The following is an 18,471-nucleotide window of genomic DNA, read 5'->3' on the forward strand; positions in this document are numbered from 1 at the left end:
ATGAATGGCTGTGTGTTGAGTTATTTTACACTGTTATACAAGCTGTACACTCACTACTTTACATTGTAGCAAAGTGTCATTTCTTCAGTGTTGTCACATGGAAAGATATAATAAAATATTTACAAAAATGTGATGGGTGTACTCACTTTTGTGAGATACTGTATAATCAAATGTAGACTAAACTTTGGGTGTAATACCGAGTGATTGTGAAGTGTTTGCAATGTATTATAGTAACATGACACATAAAGCTACTAGGAAAACAATGGAACATTTTGAATCCAAGGCTCTTGTAACTACAACACATATTCAATACAGTCTCCTCTGACACCTATTTGTTACATGTTATGAAAGCAGGCTGGAATAAAAAAAATGCATACTGGTAAAATGTGCATTTCCCCCCTGGTAAAAACGTGTTAACCTCTACAGTATATGAGTCAAGGAGAACAAAAGAGGGAAAACCTTATGTTTAAGAAAACTTTATGTTTTATTGACAGAAACGATATGGCATTTAATATAACAGCCTGAGCCAAAAGATCTTATGAGTCATCTGGGGAAGGGGAACATGCACTCAGCCGCACATCACATTAGAATTTTATCACTACCAAGAGCCTCTTTAGGTATTTATGTTACTATAGAAATTTCGCAACTCCTGCATTATAATTCTTCAACCACTACAAAATTGTCATCATAGAGAGAATCAAGCCCACCCAGGGCCTCAAAACTATTCTCTGTTATTATGCCTTTGATATAAGGCCAGCATGACAAGCCACACTAGTTCAGGTGATTACATACCTGAGGCCATGCTTGCATTCGGTGCAGATTTCAGCAGAAGTGCATATCTTGCAGTTTTCATGGCATTTTTTACAAAGGTTCTTGTCTACAAAGTAAAAACATGTTAGCATCTAAAAAATTCTCCATTTCTTTTATTAACAGATATTGTCAAATTGTAAAATGTTGATGGAACATGCATTAGCTTTTGTTACAAAGAATAAAGTATTGATTGTACTCATTACTGTAAAATAATACTCTAATGGCACTTTTCCACTGCAAGTACCGGCTCGTACCGGCTCGGCTCTACTCGGCCCTGCTTGGCCTGGTTTGCTTTTCCACTGCTGGTACCGCATGGTATAGTGTCGGAACGGTTCGGTACGGTACGGTATAGGTTTGCTTTTCCACTAAAGTAGTACTAAAGTTAAGTGGGTGGGATAACAACGGGGTGGGTGGGATTCTCTGACCAATCAGTGGCTAGTAGTGACTGCATGCAAAGGATTGTGGGATATGGTACCAGTTTGGTACCTGTTGGAACCACAATCGAGTAGGTACTGTTTTTTCAGAGCCGTACCGTACCGTACCGTACCGTTCGGTTCCATGCAGTGGAAAAGCAAACCTATACCGTACCGTACCGAACCGTTCCGACCCTATACCATGCGGTACCAGCAGTGGAAAAGCACAAAAGCGTGCCGAACCGGTACGGTTCCATGCAGTGGAAAAGCGCCATAAGTGTTACTAAACACAGGACCCTGCAGTTACCATATCTAGTCTCCCACAGTACATAGAACATGGAAATGCAATTATTTTAGTAAATATAAGGATCGGAGACGACAGGATCAAACAGCTTTTTTTACACAATGCAAAGGATTAACACCTTAGGTTCCACAGTGAGTATTACAAGCATGCTTTACTACATATACACACTGATTTTACTATTGTGGGTTTAGTAACACTTTAGAAAAAATCCCATATATATGTCTTACTCGCTTTTTATCCAAGTAAACAGTAATCTTTGTGATTGTAAATTACACATTTAGGGTTTCTTAAGGATAATTAACATACTTCTTATAATGGTGAAACCAAGCATTTTTTATAAAATGTAAATAAAATTATTTTTATCATTGCAATCACCAATGTTGGGGACCTCAGATTTAACACGCAACCAAATGAAGGTATATTCGAACAAGTCAAAGACAAAAAAAAGTTCTGTTTAAAGCCGACCCAATGATTAACATAAAGCTAAAAAGCTAACCTATTTTTAAACCTAACCAGATGAAAAGATCTATGAAATACTTTTCTATGATTCTCTAGTAATCAATCCCAAATATGAGCTGTAGCAGGGATTTACTTGTACACTCTCAAAGAGTGATGTTAAATTTATGCCAGCCAATCAGTGGCTCTGCTAGAATACAGTATTTTCTAAGCACAAACATAAGCCTCACAGGAACATTCTTTTAGGCCCCTGAAAAGACAATGGAGTTGTTAACCGCCAAGTATTTCATTATCAGCTTAGATTAGACATCAGCAGAAAGATGTAAAATTGGTTTGGTTTATGTAAGCCTATAGTCGGCTTCTATTTGAAACAAGCACACATATCTAGCAAAGGTTCCTTCATGAACATTATTAAAATGTTATGAATATTTATGTGAATTTATATAGGCAAGTTGACATTTTGGTGCAGAAAAGAAAAGTACATCTGCATTAGTGTTAGCTAAAAAGTAGGTTGACCCAAATCAATTTGTGAGCCAGTAGGCATATTTTGTAGGAAGCCAAAAGGCGTGTGAGTTCAGCAATCACAAAAGAAGCAACTTAACCGCTTGCCGACCGCCGCACGACTATTTACTGCGGCACTCAGCCCCTCACAGGCAAAGCGACGTAGTGCTATGTCGCTAGCCTGTGAGGGTCCAGGGAGCGAGCGCGCGCCCCCGGAGGCGCTCTCCCGTGCGGTCACGGACCCCCCCGCGCATGTGACCGGCGGACATCGGCGATCGTCGGTGCAGAGGGAGAAAGGCAGGCAGCTGATGTAAACAAGCCGCCTGTCATTCTCCCCTGTGTAGCAATAGTGATCATACGGTTCTACTATGTAGGACCGTTGATCACTGTTCCTACACCTCAAGCCACAGCCAATCACAGTTAGAATCACGCCCCTAGGGACACACATAACCCCTCCCTCTCAAAAAAAGTTAACCCCTTCACTGCCAGTGTAATTTTACAGTAACAGTGCATATGTATAGCACTGATTACTGTAGAAATGTCACTGGTAACCCCAAAAGTGTCAAAAATGTCAGTCAAGGGTCCGATCTGTCCGCCGCAGTGTCGCAGTACCGCAAAAAAAATCGCAGATCGGCGCCATTACGCATTAAAAAAAACAACAAAAATGACAAAAATCTTTCCCTTTGTTAGTAAACGCGATAACTTTTGCGCAAACCAATCAAAATACGCTTTTTGCGATTTTTTTACCAAACATATGTAGCATAAAACAAATTGGCCGAAAATATTAAAAAATTTAGATTTTTACATTTTTTTGGGGGAATTTCATATAAAAAAATGTTTATTTTTTTGTTTATAGCGCATGATCAAAAAATCGCACAGGTGATCAAATACCACCAAAAGAAAGCTGTGTTTGTGGGAAAAAAAGGACGTCAAATTCGTTTAGGTACAGCATCGCACGACCGCGCAATTGTCCGTTAAAATCACGCAGTGCCGAATCGCAAAATAGGCCCTGGTCAGGAAGGGGGTAAAATCTTCCGGGGCTTAAGTGGTTAAACAAAACTTATGTTATGGCTGTAATAAACATTTATATGAACATTGGGTAATTCATTAATTATATTCCTCTATACGTGGGCTAATGTTGTCATTGGTATGGCCCATTCTAACATCCCAGGCTCGTTGCCTTGCAGACTAATATATTTTTTTACAGATGGGAACTCAGACACACTATGGTTTTTTGATCTATGTGATGTTCATCTGTAATGATCTGCACAGGTTTGGATTTAAGTTTTCTATGAACTTCAAGATATCATTTGGGTTGAGTCTCTGTCTGCTAAGCTATTGAGAATGTAAGTTAAGCTATCTCACCAGAAATGGATCAGTTTTAGAGATCACACTTTCAGTGCTTAGACGGTGGAAGCAGAAACAGGCACTATTTATAATACAATAAATCCATGCAGAATAACTTTGATTTCATTGGACTTCCACATCCATACTGTACCTAGGTATTTATCTAAGCCCATATATTGAGACTTTGCTTAAAGGCAAATTACACACCATTTTTCAAACAGTTAGGAGAGGACATAAATCATGGTCAACCTATCCTTTTTCCTGGTTTGGAAGGAACAATTCCACCAAAATGAATTTACTACCTAGGCTGTTTTATTACTTCGGGACACTGCCTATAATGATTCCTAGGCAGTAACTACTTAGGTTGCACAATAGTGTCATGCAATTTGTTTGGGGCCATAGACGAGCAAGGATAAACAGATTGACACTATATACTCTGAAATCATGTCGCAAATTTGGACTCCCCAATCTCTTCACATATTACCAGGCAGCACAAATCACCCAGCTGGCTTACACTACTGCTAGTGGACATACACTTCACTGGGTAGCTATTGAAGCTCTCTCATGCTCTCCCTGCTCTATTAGTACATTAATGTGGATTCCTAGTAGATTGCGTCCTCCTATCCTATGCCCTACCTTGTTGCCCTTATTAGCTATCTGGGACAGGCCTACAAGACAAGCTAGAAGGTCCCTCTCCTTCCCACACACCCCTTTGGCTCACATATTTAACAACCCGGAGTTCGAACCAGGATTAATATCAAATTGTTTAAAATGGTGAACTAATAAGTGTTTTTTATGAATAGAAGACTTCATTAAGGTTGACAAACTTTATATCCTAGCCCATTATGGAGATAATTTACACATGCCCCTCACTGAAACATTCCGATATACATAAATTCTATCCTGTATACTGTACAATTCAAACTTCACTTTTCAGATGGCCCCCCAGCACTAGCCTTGTTTTAGATATCCTACAAATAAAGAGTCCTAGCAAAAGGACACATTTCTATAGCATACAATCTATTAACCGATCTAAATCACAAACTCCCCTACATAAAGCAGATCTGAAAGTTGCCCTTGACTTTTTTTTTATTGGCAGGATATCGCAAACGATGTCAAAATTTAATTAATACAACCCTGAAAGAATCTAACTATAAAACCCTTTTACGTTGGTATTTGGTCAGTCTTAGAGTTACCTAAAACAGCTGAATGGCAGGTTGGAGGTGGCAGATCTCCACTACTCAATGTATGTTCCTCACAAGGCATTTTAAACTTTCTCAATTAATGAAGAACACTTCTATAAAGTGCTGATCAGAACAGCATTTAGTATATTCTTACATGCTTTACAAAGACAAAGTTCTCTCTGCATATTTTTATAAAGCCCCTGCTTACACTTGCATAGAACATTTTACGAACTAATATAAAACTGGCCGTTTTTGGAAAAATACCCGAGCCCGGCTTGTGACCGTTGGAGCGAGGACGTGGGGGAGATCCCGGGGGAACTGTGGGAGGAGGCCTTGGAGGCAGTTCATAGCTGCTCTCTCAACGTCTCCCACCAGGTGTCACAGCTGTACATCCTACTTAGAGTGCATCACACCCCCCTGAAGCTTCATGCTATGGGTCTTCGCGACGATGACCTCTGTGGACGATGCCAGAGAGAGAAAGGGGACTTGATTCACTTGTTGTGGAGATGTCCAAAGTTGCACAGGTACTGGTCCACGGTGATATCTGCCATTAATGGGGCTCTGGGGGTGGACATCCCTAGGGATCCCAGACACTGTATTCTTGGGATACTGGAGTCGATAGTGGAGGATAGGTTTCTGAGAGAGGCCGCCGCTCGGGCGCTCTTTCAGGCCCGTTTAATTATCTTGAGACACTGGATAGCGCAGGCAGCACCTACATACAGGATGTGGCTGGAACAGATGGGTTCCACTTTACGTATGGAGAAGGTTATATACCAACATCGGGGGGTGCCCCAGAAATTCTCAAAGGTATGGGGAGTATGGTTGAACAGTCCGGGCATGGCCCCTGATGATCTCGTTCTGGACCGTTTGTTATTGTAATTCTTTGGGTGTGGCTCTCTGGTTCAAATGTCTGGGGTGGGGGAGTTCCCTGCATCTGCATTTTCATATACTATGTTCTCTTTTCTGTGGATCGAACTGTACCTATGTGTGATCAACTTGGGGGGACTGTGGCATGGTGTGGACTATGTAATGTTTATGGTTTGAAGCTGCCATCCGATAGTGTCTCTTTTATTGAATGTAATGGTGTGAATTTTTCTCAATAAAGCTTTTATTGATTTAAAAAAAAATATAAAACTGGCAGAGCCAATTGTGGGTTTTCTGGAAATTAAGAAAGTATTATTTGACATTTTTACAAACTTACTGTCATTCAAGTAGAATCCATCTGGGCAGTTTGTGACACAACTGTTAGTCTCCTCATTTAAGTAGTAACCGGATTTACAGGATGAGCATTGATCACTGCGGCTTCCCAAGCATGTTTCACAAGTTGGAAAACATTTTTTACATCTCTTCTTGTCTGCAGGATAGTAACCCGAGGGACAGTCTGATACACATATTCTGTAAGTAAATGCAGACTGGTTATATGGTGCAACTTAAACAACATAATAATTAAATACTTTTTTTTATTTGACAGCAAAATGTCCCTAAGCATCAAAATTGATAATCTTCAATCATAACAAATATCGCCACTATTGTGCTAGCAAGAAAATAATATTTGCTTTATTAGTATTTCATGATCAAAATCCCTGAAATGTTTTGTTGTAGATATCACAAAAGCTATGCAAGTCATCTATAAGAGGCCTATATAAAGCTCCAGCAAAATAAATGATGGCTATTTTTAGGAAACAATCCCTAGTACAGAAACATTTGCATTTTTAAAAAGAAAACACAAGAGGACTGAACCAAAATGCCAAACTTGGCAAATCCTCCTTTTATCTGGTGGTGACATCAAGACCTTTTGTAGACTTTTAATAAAAACTATCTTAGCCCAACTGTTGCCTGAATCTGTCAAAAGGGAAAGGGAGCAGATAACAAGAATTTAATGAGAATGGTTATCTTCCTAATGTTCTTTTTAAAACCAATTTCATAGATGAAGGACTAAAACACCTGTGTTACACCTGAGAGGAAGAGCTACACTGTTATATTTCATGTAGGTGGTGGGAGCAACATTCTTTGTTAGTACATAGTATAGCTCCGAAAACCAATAGAAAAGCAAAATACCTTACACTATGGTTTTAATAAATTAATGGGAGTCAAACTCGTGTTGTGTTATGCATACCTATAGGATGGGGTACATAGGTACTGGAGATCCCTAATAAATAAATAATATATCCCCAATAATTAGAAAATGTAGATAAATATTCAAGGGAAAGGCAGTTTGGCAGGCCAATGACTGTGGTATGGTGTCCAGCATCCAAGTCACTTATTGGTCCCAGTCAAAAATAGGTCAACACAACTCTTATAGGTAACAGTACGTCTACCTTGCTCCTGTAAATATCAGTATCTGACTGACTGACCAATTTCTATAATATCCTATTGGTCTAAAAAAGAGAAAATATTCTGTGAGCGGCAGTTGTGTGGATAAAAATGCCTTGTTGATGTCAGAGGAGAATGGGCAGACTGGATTGAGATGATAGAAAGGCAACAGTAACACAAATAACTACTTGTTACAAACAAGGTTTGCAGAATACCATCTCTTAATGCACAACACATCGAACCTTGAAGCAGATGGGCTACAGCAGCAGAAGACCACTCCTGTCAGCTATGAACAGGAAACTGAGGCTACAATTCGCACAGGCTCACGAAAATGGGACAATAGAAGATTAGAAAGAAGTTGCCTGGTCTGATGAGTCTTGATTTCAGCTGGGACATTCAGATGGTAGGGTCAGAATTTGGTGTAAACAACATGAAAGCATAGATCTATTCTGCCTTATATCAACAGTTCAGGCTGGTGGTGTAATGGTGTGGGGAATATTTTCTTGGCACACTTTGGGTCCCTTAGTACCAATTGAGCATTGTTTAGCCACTTCCGGCAAACCGCCGTACCTGCAGCTAGAGGCATTACCCCGGTACCACTTTTTAGAGTCAGCCGTCAGCTTTCTGGTGATAACAACAAGCTCGGCCTTTATCACAGGGAGTGTATGTCCCCCCCTCCCACCGCCTTCCCCCACTCTGTTCAGGTCTCCCGTCCCACTGGGAGACCCAAACGACCACCTGGCACGTCCGCCGGCTGGTCAGAGTCAGTCGATCGGGTCTCCGATGAAGTAACCTGGAAGCGATGTCACAACATCACTTCTGGTTTACTCTGCTGCCAATGGCGACAAGTTAACACAGTGACATTATTCAAAAATGCCAATTTTGTAGTTTTGAATACTTTTAAGTGCAAAGGAGGGATATTAGAGCAAGATAATGCACCATGTGAAGAAGCTCAAATCATCTCAAACTGGTTTCTCGAACATGGCAATTAATTCACTGTAGTCCAATAGCCTTCACAGTCACCAGATCTCAATCCAATAGAGCACCTTTGGGATGTGGTGGAACAGTAGATTCACATCATGGATGTGCAGCCAAACAATCTGCAGCAAATGCGTGATGCTATCATGTCAATATGGACCAAAATCTCTGAGGAATGGTTTCAACACATTCTTGAATCTATGCCATGAAGAATTAAGGCAGTTCTGAAGGCAAAAGGGGGTCCAACCCGATACTAGCAAGGTGTACCTGATAAAGAGGCCAGTGAGTGTATATGCTCTTGAATTGTTACCTGAGACCAATGGGTGGCTTCGATGCATGATACCTTACCGTGGTAATTGGCCAGTTGAACTGACTTTGTTGGGGGGATTTGATATACCTTCATGAATTTAGATCAATAAGATATTATAGAAATTGGTAATTCAGCCGGATAACGATATTTTACAGGAGCAAGGTAAAGGTACTGTAGTTTATAAGAGTTGGGTTGACCTATTTTTGACTAAGACCAATGGGTGGTTTGGATGCATGACACTATACAACAGTAATTGGCCAGCCAAATTGCTATTCCTTGCTTTGAATGAACATCCCGCATAAACATTACATATTATAGGAAGTGGCTAGTTCGATATTGATACTGTGCAGTAGCAAGGCATTTTTCTTACCAATCATGAACTGCTCAGGATTGAATTTGTATATATTTTTTGACTGAGACAAACGAGTGGCTTGGATGCATGACACCATACCACATTAATTGGCCAGCCAATTTGCCCTTTCTTTTAATATTTATCTCCATTCTTCTAATTATTGGGGATTTATTATATCTCCAATACCTATTTACTCCATTCTATAGGAATACATAACACAACGCAATATTATATTAAATGTGCAAAGCTGAAAATAGCAGTATGTGAAAGAACGGTGATAATTTCACAAATCATCTTATATAAACAATAAAGTACAATGTGCAAAATTAAAAAGTTAATGTAATAAGGAAAAATCCAGAACTGAGGGGTCCAAGTGCATGCAGAGTGGTTATGGATGGCAGTGATGACAATCCATATATAAATCATTTAAAGTGAATATCCACCACCAACAATGGTTATTGCGCTCACCAGAAAGTGTGGACTCAGATACTATGGTACTGAGTAAACAAAGCATGTATAAATCCAGATAATAGTTGCGGGAAGGTGGCTCTAGGGGTTTGACATCACAGCCTCATGACAGGATCGCCACTCACTTGGGTATATCATATATTCCAATAGATCATAAAGACGCAAAAAAAGCCTCCACATAGTGTAAAACTGTAACTTGTAGGTTTATTCAAAAGGTAAAACACTTACATCATATCCAAAGGTAAAAAGCCTGTCACAAAATCCAACAGGGAAGAGAAATGTCGACATGTAGAATGCAATAGCCTGAGCATAACTTGAACCCGACACGTTTTGTCTGCTAAGACATCATCTAGGGTATGCGTCTACACCGGCAATTGCGAAAATATATAACATATGGAAGTAATTGAACAAATGGACAAGGATGTAGGACCCGCTATACTTTACATTTCGTTAAGATGCTCCCCACAATATGGTATTGAGGCGTGCACCTCACACCTCATTCTTAGTTGAGCTGTATGCACCTCGCACCTCACACCTCATTATTGTCCAGGCTGTTGCGCGTGCGCCATTCAGATGGTCATTGATGCGCATGCGTCATTGAAATTACAGCGTGTGTGTCATCAAATGACCCATAACCCAGGACGACAATTCGCATTGCAGCGTGGAGTCAATTTAGCACTGTATACCAAGCCTTACTTACTTACTTTACTTGTTTATATAGGATTCGATTTGTGAAAATTATGACCGTTCTTTCACATACTGCTATTTTCAGCGCTGCACTTTTAATATAATAATTTTTTTCATAATGGTTTGTCAATGGTATTGCTAGCAGCTACAGAGTTTTGAATTTATTTTAGCGCGGTATTTCATACTAGTGAATAACACAACACATGTATGACTTCCATTATTAAAACCATAGTGTAAGTTATTTTGCCCTCCTATTGGTTTTCGGGGCATGGGCATGCACACCCCTGTTCTTCAGTTTTTCAGCATAGTAAGATACTTACCCAAAAGAGCTTGTCTTTATGCACTAAACACAAAGGTTTCCACCTGCCAAATATCTATGTATCTCTGGTCAAAAGGTAAAATTATATATTCATTTCCAGGCTGTATTTCATTTATTTCTAGCCTTCTTGAATAAATCTGAATGATCTTAAAGTTTGTAAACTTACTTTGTGAAAATCCCCACATATTTATTTTTTTAATTAGAATTTTAGCAATAAAATGTAATTTAGTTTTCCGCTGAAGAGTTTTTCCAGCCAATATCTTTCAAAGTACTCACATCCCATGATTCACCACAAACACAATAAGACAGTACCATGTCCACAGAGTACGCTTTGATGTACATACCATATATACAATTTTTTTTTTTTTTTTTTGCTGTAAATAATTTTAAAACCCTGGCTAGTGCTTTAGTTTTCTGTAACTGTACATGTCACAGCAGTTAACTACAGAGGATGGAAGTTTACTGACTAGGGCAGTCACCACCTTTTCAGACATATGTTATTGATGCTGAATTTGGCTGCTGTAGCTGCCTTTCATCAACAAAGTGAAATTGTCCTCTGAGTTTAGATTTAAGTCATAGGTGTAACCTGCAGATGTCATATTTTCAATATAACTGCTGGTACTGTCAGAAAGGTCATGTTTAAAGAAACTTTGTTTAATAGGTAGAGTACTAAAATGTATGCTTGCTAGCTGATAGTGAATTAACAGACAATACTGAATTAGGATAAAGATTTTGCAGGTGGACTTTATCATGAAGGCTCAAATCAAACACAGATTTACTTTGTAAAGTCTATAAATTCACCTTCAAAATATATCTATAGAAATCTATACTAAATAATCTGGAAAAGACAAGAAACTGCAACTGTCAGACAATGTGTGATTTATTCTCAAACGGGTAAGGTTGCCATTGATCTCAATGCTTAATTTCTATCCTAAATTATAGACCCATTGCTGAATTCTCCAAAATACAATTAGAAAAGTACCTTTAGTCACACAACTATTGGTCTACATTATACACTAAGGAATAAAACAATTTTACCTTGTGTTGTTCTTTGCTTTATAATAAAAATGTAGACAGTCATTGCAGTGATGTGGCCCAGGTCCATCACACCCTACATCACTGCATTCTGCATCACAGGGACCTAAAATTAAAACAGATAAGAAAAGCTCAGTAATGACATTACCAATGTCAAAGAAATAATTCACAAGACTCCTTACACTAGACTATGGATCATTGGAAGTCCATAAACGAATCACTGACAGTTCAAAGTCACCCATCTGCCCACTGAACATATTATGTTACTGCTAGTTCTGCGTAGTCAAATACTAGAAAAATTAATTTGATATAAAACCCAAAGTGACACCCACAGCCCATGGAATGGGGTCCGGTTAAGTAAAGGAAGAACCTTGTTCTTATGGATGTAGGCAATTAGTTGCCTGAACCAACTGGCTATGGTGGAGAGGGAAGCAGGATGCCCTTTACAAGGACCCACAGGCAGGAAAAAGAGAGACTCAATCCTGGGAATAGAGGTTGTGACTGCCAAGTAGACCCTAAAAGTCCTGATCACATCTAGGCACGAAGAGAAGTACAAAAGGAAGGAAGAACAATGCCCTCATTAAGGTGGAAAGAAGAAACCACCTTAGGTAAGAAGGAAGGTCTTGGTCTCAAAACCACCCTGTCCAATAAAAGGCTTTTTACAAGAAAGAGCTGCAAATTCAGAAACATGCCTGGCAATAGTAATGGCCACCAGGAAGGCAAACTGACAAGTGAGGTCTTCCAAAGGAATGTTTGGTTCAATGAGGGGGGGGGGTCTAAAGAGCAGAAAGCACAAGGTTAAGATCTCAAGGTGACAGGGGAAGTCAAATTGGGGGATTGATATGAACCACCCCCCAAAGAAAGGTTTCAGAGTAATCCCTCGCATCAGGCAAAGTAAGCCTTCTATGTGCGGGAATTTAATTTTCCTACTCTGAAAAAGGGTAATAAACAAAGACAGAAATACCTATATACTTCAGGACTTGGGTTTAAACAGCAATTGTAGTTACAGCCAGCGACTGAGGTGTGGGATAGAATAGGAGACCTTGTGCCTGTAATTCAGGTCTGTTTGGAGGAGGCCAAAATGTATTCACCAAAAATCTGAGTATATTTGTGTACCATGATTTTTTTTCAGATGAGAATGACCAGAAACCTTTCCTCTTCTATCCTGTGCAGTAGTAAAGGTTTTGATAGAAAAGATGGGGGGGAATTGAGTCATCTTGGAGGTGTGAGATAGTTACCTCATCCTCCTGAGACTAAATCTAGAGAGGAGGAGAATAAAAAATCCAGTTTTGAAAATGCTCACGCTAAGAAATGTAAGAGATAAAATAGAAGGGGTTACCACGATAAAGTGAATAACTCCCACATCCTCTACCCCATAAATCCTCATAGTGCACTTTGCAGAAAATATTGTATTAATAAAAACCAGGACCCATTGCCAACATACAGGAAAACCCTGACTTACCTTATCCACAAGGCTGAGCCTACTCAGGGTCCAGTCTTTGCTCTCTCATGCCCCATAGGGGTCTAGAGGGTCTAGGAACCATAGAAATTAACTATTGCACTGGATTTGTAGCACTCTACTACTAACTACACAGGTTGTACTATGTGCTAAGGTAAGCCCTTAGCACAGGATCCAGAGCCTGAAGCAAACATTACAGGCCAGCCCCATATAGCGGTGTCTGGATACAGTCCCCAAGGTACTAATCGAGGGTAACTGATCCAGAAACTGCTAGATAGCCCACGGCAGTAAAAACATTGTGATAGAAACTTCAGAGAAACAAACTGAATAGCTAAAAGGAAAAATACTTCTCCAGTGGAGAAAAGTTCCATCACCTAGGTAACACATATCTAATTCATTAGCACAGAGATTCCCTACTCATGATAAGGTAAGCACAATGAAAGGATTACTTAGGGTTAACTATTAGTTTAGGGGTTAAGTTAGGTTAGTGCTAAAGTACTGAGTACTGTACTGTTGTTACATATGCATATGTGCAAATGTGACAGCTGTGCAAGGGCGCCACATTACATCAAAGAAATGGCCACTCCAAAAGTGTTTGGTTCCAGGACAGAAAACCATGGCACATGAACCACTTATTGACCTGACAAAGATATTTCTGCCTCTGCTTCACATAAAACTCGAACTGATGAAATTATTTTGTGAAAGTGATGATCAAGAAAGGTGAAGTTTTTCATTATTTGAGACAGATGTTTTAAAGAATGATGCCAAGATTAAGGAACGCATTTTTGTTGGTTTACAGATCACATAGGTTAATAACAAGTGGTTTGGAGATCCGTTAGTGGGGCCAGAGAAAATTATGTGAAAAGCATGTCTTTGAGAAGTTTCTTGGCAACTACAAAACTACCAACTACATTCGGTGAACTAACAAACTTACAGCAATCAAGACTATAAAGTGCAACATGTCACTGAAGATTAATTTTCTGCATTCACACTTGGACCTCTTTCTTGAAAATCTAGGTGCACTCAGTAGCAAATATGAAGAAAGGTGTCACCAGGACATTTCCACAATAGAAAAATGGCATCAGGGCAACTCCATCAATGCTGGCTGACTATTGTTGGACACTGCAGCTAATTCTCAAGATTATTATGTGAAAAAGGCATTCTGAAATTATATTTTTGTTCAGTTTGAATTAATCATCATCATAATCACAATCATATTCACCAACAGTTTTTCAGCAAGCAAAACTTTCCAAAAAAATTGTTGTCCGATTTTATTTCTATGCCATTCATACATTGATTGGACCATATAAATATCTCTCACCTGTGTAGTCATCAATGTTGTACTCCTCTGATGGCTCCTCAATAGGACTGGACCGTACTCTCTCCACCTTAGGAACATCATTTCTGGGTGAGTATGGCTGAATGGATGTGCCATACAAAACAAGTGACCATTCTTTCAATTTCCCTTATGGCAAAAATGTAAACAAGAATTAAGGAAAATCACAGAAAATACATTTTTACAGTGGTCAATAAAAAACAGTAAATACTGTAAGTCTATCTATAATACCACGCATTACTATAAGGTTCCATTAAAATATATTTAGAAATTCATGGGGAACAGAATAAATTTGCACAATGGCACCCAAATAATTTTTTGATCATATACAGCATCTATGTACATGCATGCCAAGGGTCACATCTTTCGGTGCGACAGTCAAGTTCTGCCTACCCTATTGCTTGCATTCTGTCCCACTAAACTGCTGAGATCATACTGTTTCATTGATCATATACCTCTAAACCTGGAGTCCTGCATTTATACTACAATCTAATACTCTCTACTTTCATGCACTTTAATGTTTTATGAGGAATCACCACTCAGTTTTACCAATCAGGTTTAGCCAGCTCCAGACTGTGCAGTTAGCAGTTAACATAGTGCAGTCTGTTAGTGTTGTGCCTCCAAGTTCAGTGAGGTTATATAATTGACACCATTCCCATCAGTCTTCTGTGGTTGCCAGTCCCTGTTTAACTCAATAAACACAGAGAGCTGGGAGAACTGAGGCTATTAGCATAGTTTACCTTACATCTTAAAAAAAAAACAAAGCCATTAGAAGTAAATCCACAATTTTCCTGCCTATATTTGAATGTCAAGTTTTAAAGTGTTCTATGTGTAGGACATTTCAAAAAAACAATCATAATTTGAAGGAAAATGTGGTTCCTGTATATAGGCTATAAGCAGGCAATCAAAGTACCTGCGCATCAGAATGGGCTTTCAACTAACTTTGGAGGAAGCATTTTAATTAAAATGGAAATTAAACCGCAAAAGTGAATAATTTAAAAAAATTTAAAACAGCAATAAAAAAAATTAAAAACAAGTCACAAATGGGCAAAGGAGAACTGAAATTGCTGGATAAACAATACTTATGGTAATATAGGCTATAAAATTAGAGCAACAAGTATGGATACAGGAACACCAGAGGTGTCTGACATACAGGCTGTGATTGACAGCTTAGCTTTACCTTCTTTATGCTGTGTCACCGCATCAAAATGTCACTGCATTAGTGAAATGATTGCATCAAAGAGATAGAAACCCCAAAACAAACATTAATTTCTATGGAGAACCAAAGAGCTGAAGCCTGACTTTACAGCTCTGTTGTCACTTTTTCTTTTTTCTTTAGGCCCGTTCACACTGCCCCAACTTCAAAGTCGCGTGCCTTTTAAGCCAAAATCTCAGCGTGACTTCGGCATGACTTGCATATGGCTTGCTTAACAGAATTCAATGCAAGTTGTGCCAAAGTCGCACCAAAAGTAGTGCAGGGACCTTTTTCCAAGCCAGAGCGACTCAAGTCGCTCCTATTAGAACAGTTCCATTGCACTTAATGGGGCACGATTTGTCAGGAGACTTGTGCTCTCAAAGTTGGAGTACATGTCGCACAAGCTGGATACACACTATATTATTTTCTTTAGATTTTTTCCTTTAGATTTACCAAAACCATATAATATGAAGTCAAACCTAAACACTTTCAATTGGTATGCAATCAGGCAGGCCCTTGCACTACATAGTTGAAGGTAAATCTAAAGGAAATCGAACAACAAAAGTTGTAAATTGTGTATCCAGCTTTAAGCCACATGCACACGATCAGATTATCGGACGATCTTTAATCCATTTTTTATTGCATGCTAGTCTTATGTGGAAAGTGAAGAGGTTACTTTCATACGAAAATTCCCATACGACAGAATTCTACTTCAGAAGGGAAGTCATGTGTTGAATTGTTTTGTATGTATTCTTTCATTTCTGAGCATGCCTAGTCTTGCTCTTACGATTTTTTTCTGATGAAAACTGTACTAATTGTGTTCATGTACGATAAAAATTTATAGCGTGCACATCAATTTTTTGTCATCTGAAAATTCGTAATCGGCTGTTGAAAGCAAGTGATCTAAATGCTAAAGGGTTGCAGCAGGTGGCATCAAATAGAAAGCAAAGTTTGGTCTATGTTCAAGTGGGCATTATAAGATAGCCAGGGGTCCCAGACCTTTAGAAACTTAGTGTGAGAGACCTCGAGTATGGAAGCAAGCTTCTCGTAGACCATGGTCCCCAGTAGCCTTTCCTGTTGGCACCATTTATGTCTTTTAAGCATGGCTGTGAGGCTCACAAGATTGCTGCAAAATTAGCTGCCGACAAGGCCTGTGCTTGTAATCACACTAAAGTAAGGTTGCTTTCTACCTGTATTTCCCCACCAGACATTAGCAACATCAACTTTTCCCAGCACATATCGTACTTTAATTCTCTCTTTCCTACAGATAACATTAAAGATCCAATCCACTTCTAGTCCATTCACATTGTGTTCAATCAAGTTAATTCACAGTTTTAATCATTTTATATCCATCTTTGCAGTGTATAGTACTCACATTAGGTGCTAGGATTTTATTTAAGAAGAAACATACCTACAGATACACTGAATAGTCTGTGGTTATACAATTTATTTACCACCTTCTAGGCTGGATCTACCACTAGTGGATTGGTGTTTTTAGGTTATTCTCATAATGCAGAATGTTGGTAAGGCCTGGGGGAGATTGTTGAGGGATTGTAAAATTGGTTTGCATAATGTATGGCTTGAGATATACACATATTGATTTTTGGATATATTTTACTCATATATTTATTCTCATTGGGTCCATATTTTAGTTATATGTATTATTATTATTGTTATTAAATATTGTAATATTTTTATTATTACTGTTCTACCCAACTGATGAATTGAAGTGGTATATTTATTAATAAGTGTCTCATATTTGTCTGAGGTATATTGATAATCTATTCAGTACTACCCCTTTAATTTTTATTTATCCATATCTATTGGCAATTGGGTACTTGATTTTAACTATGACCCTGAGGTGGGGATATGGTATTGATATTGTACTGATATAGAGACGCCCTTGTGTTTTGGCCATTTTTGGACCCCCAGAAGTCATTCGCTAATCCTTGGATTGTCACCCGGACTATAGGAATAAGAGGTGGAAGTTGTATCGGGACCTCTTAGCAGTGGTTTGGCACTCCAATTGCCATTTCTAATTTTGTTACATTACTCTCCAAACCAAGAAAAAAGTGAAGAACATCTGGGTTGTCAAAGCTACTTTAAAATAGCATTACAATTAACCTTACAGGTCCAGAGCTTTTTTTCCCACTTTCCTCAAACTTCTTAACAAGGGTCTCCTCAAAAGGGGATTTACCTGTAAAATGTTTGAGAGGTGTTAACAGTTTATTAGGAGTTTACTAGTCATTATTCAGAACTTCTAGAAATTAGAAAGTTGGTTCTAGGGCCTCTCAGGGAGCCTAAAGTAGTAAGAGCTAAAGGCTGCACCTCCATCTTTACGTTGGCATCCACCATGTCAAATAAGATTTAAAATGGTAAAGCTTGGGTGGCGAGTAAGTACCTGTTTAAAGATTTCTGGCACCATCCCCTAAAAATTGAGAGGTAATCGTGGGTACCAGGTCTCTCTGGGGGGAACCAGAGGAAACCACCAGAAAGACTCTGGAAAGTGGGATATGGATGTGCCCAAAATACCAGAAAAATAATTTAAAAAATGGTATACATTTTATTCAAAAACACAGAAACATTATTTAACCACTTCCATACCGAGTCATAGTAATATGACGTCGGCATGGTGGTTGTACGGATCCGGGCGGGCGTCATATGACGTCCGCCCGCTCTAGCTGCTACTGCGCACCCCCGGGGGCGCGTAGCGCAGCGATCGGGGGTGAGGCTCGTCCCTCGGACATAGCCCATCCCTGATCAAGGTAAACAGCCAATAGAAATTGGCTGTTTACCACGTGATCGGCTGTGTCAATCACAGCCGATCACATGAGCGGCTCCAGCACGAGCCGCTCGTTCTCTCTGCAATGCGCGCCCCCGGGGGCGCGCAGAGCAGCGATCGGGGACGAGGCTCGTCCCTTGGACAGAGTCGATCCCCGTTTTAGGTAAAGAGCCAATGAAATTGGCTCTTTAACACGTGACCGGCTGTGTCCAATCACAGCCG

At 39.4% G+C, this 18,471-nt stretch overlaps 1 protein-coding gene across 4 annotated transcripts in view; it reads right to left on the reverse strand.

The window, feature by feature from the left end:
• Positions 1–18,471, reverse strand: part of PCSK5 (proprotein convertase subtilisin/kexin type 5) — a 684,033-nt gene that overhangs the window by 222,540 nt on the left and 443,022 nt on the right. For all 4 annotated transcript variants that reach the window (XM_082244075.1, XM_082244078.1, XM_082244077.1 and 1 more), the window contains exons 14-17: positions 14,258–14,401; positions 11,481–11,583; positions 6,217–6,410; positions 793–877 (exon numbers count right to left, since the gene is read on the reverse strand). In XM_082244075.1, coding sequence (XP_082100201.1) covers positions 793–877; positions 6,217–6,410; positions 11,481–11,583; positions 14,258–14,401 — 526 coding nt within the window. The remainder of the gene's footprint in view (positions 1–792; positions 878–6,216; positions 6,411–11,480; positions 11,584–14,257; positions 14,402–18,471) is intronic.

This window comes from Pelophylax lessonae, assembly GCF_965119305.1.
Source record: "Pelophylax lessonae genome assembly, chromosome: 1".
Lineage (NCBI taxonomy): Eukaryota > Metazoa > Chordata > Amphibia > Anura > Ranidae > Pelophylax > Pelophylax lessonae.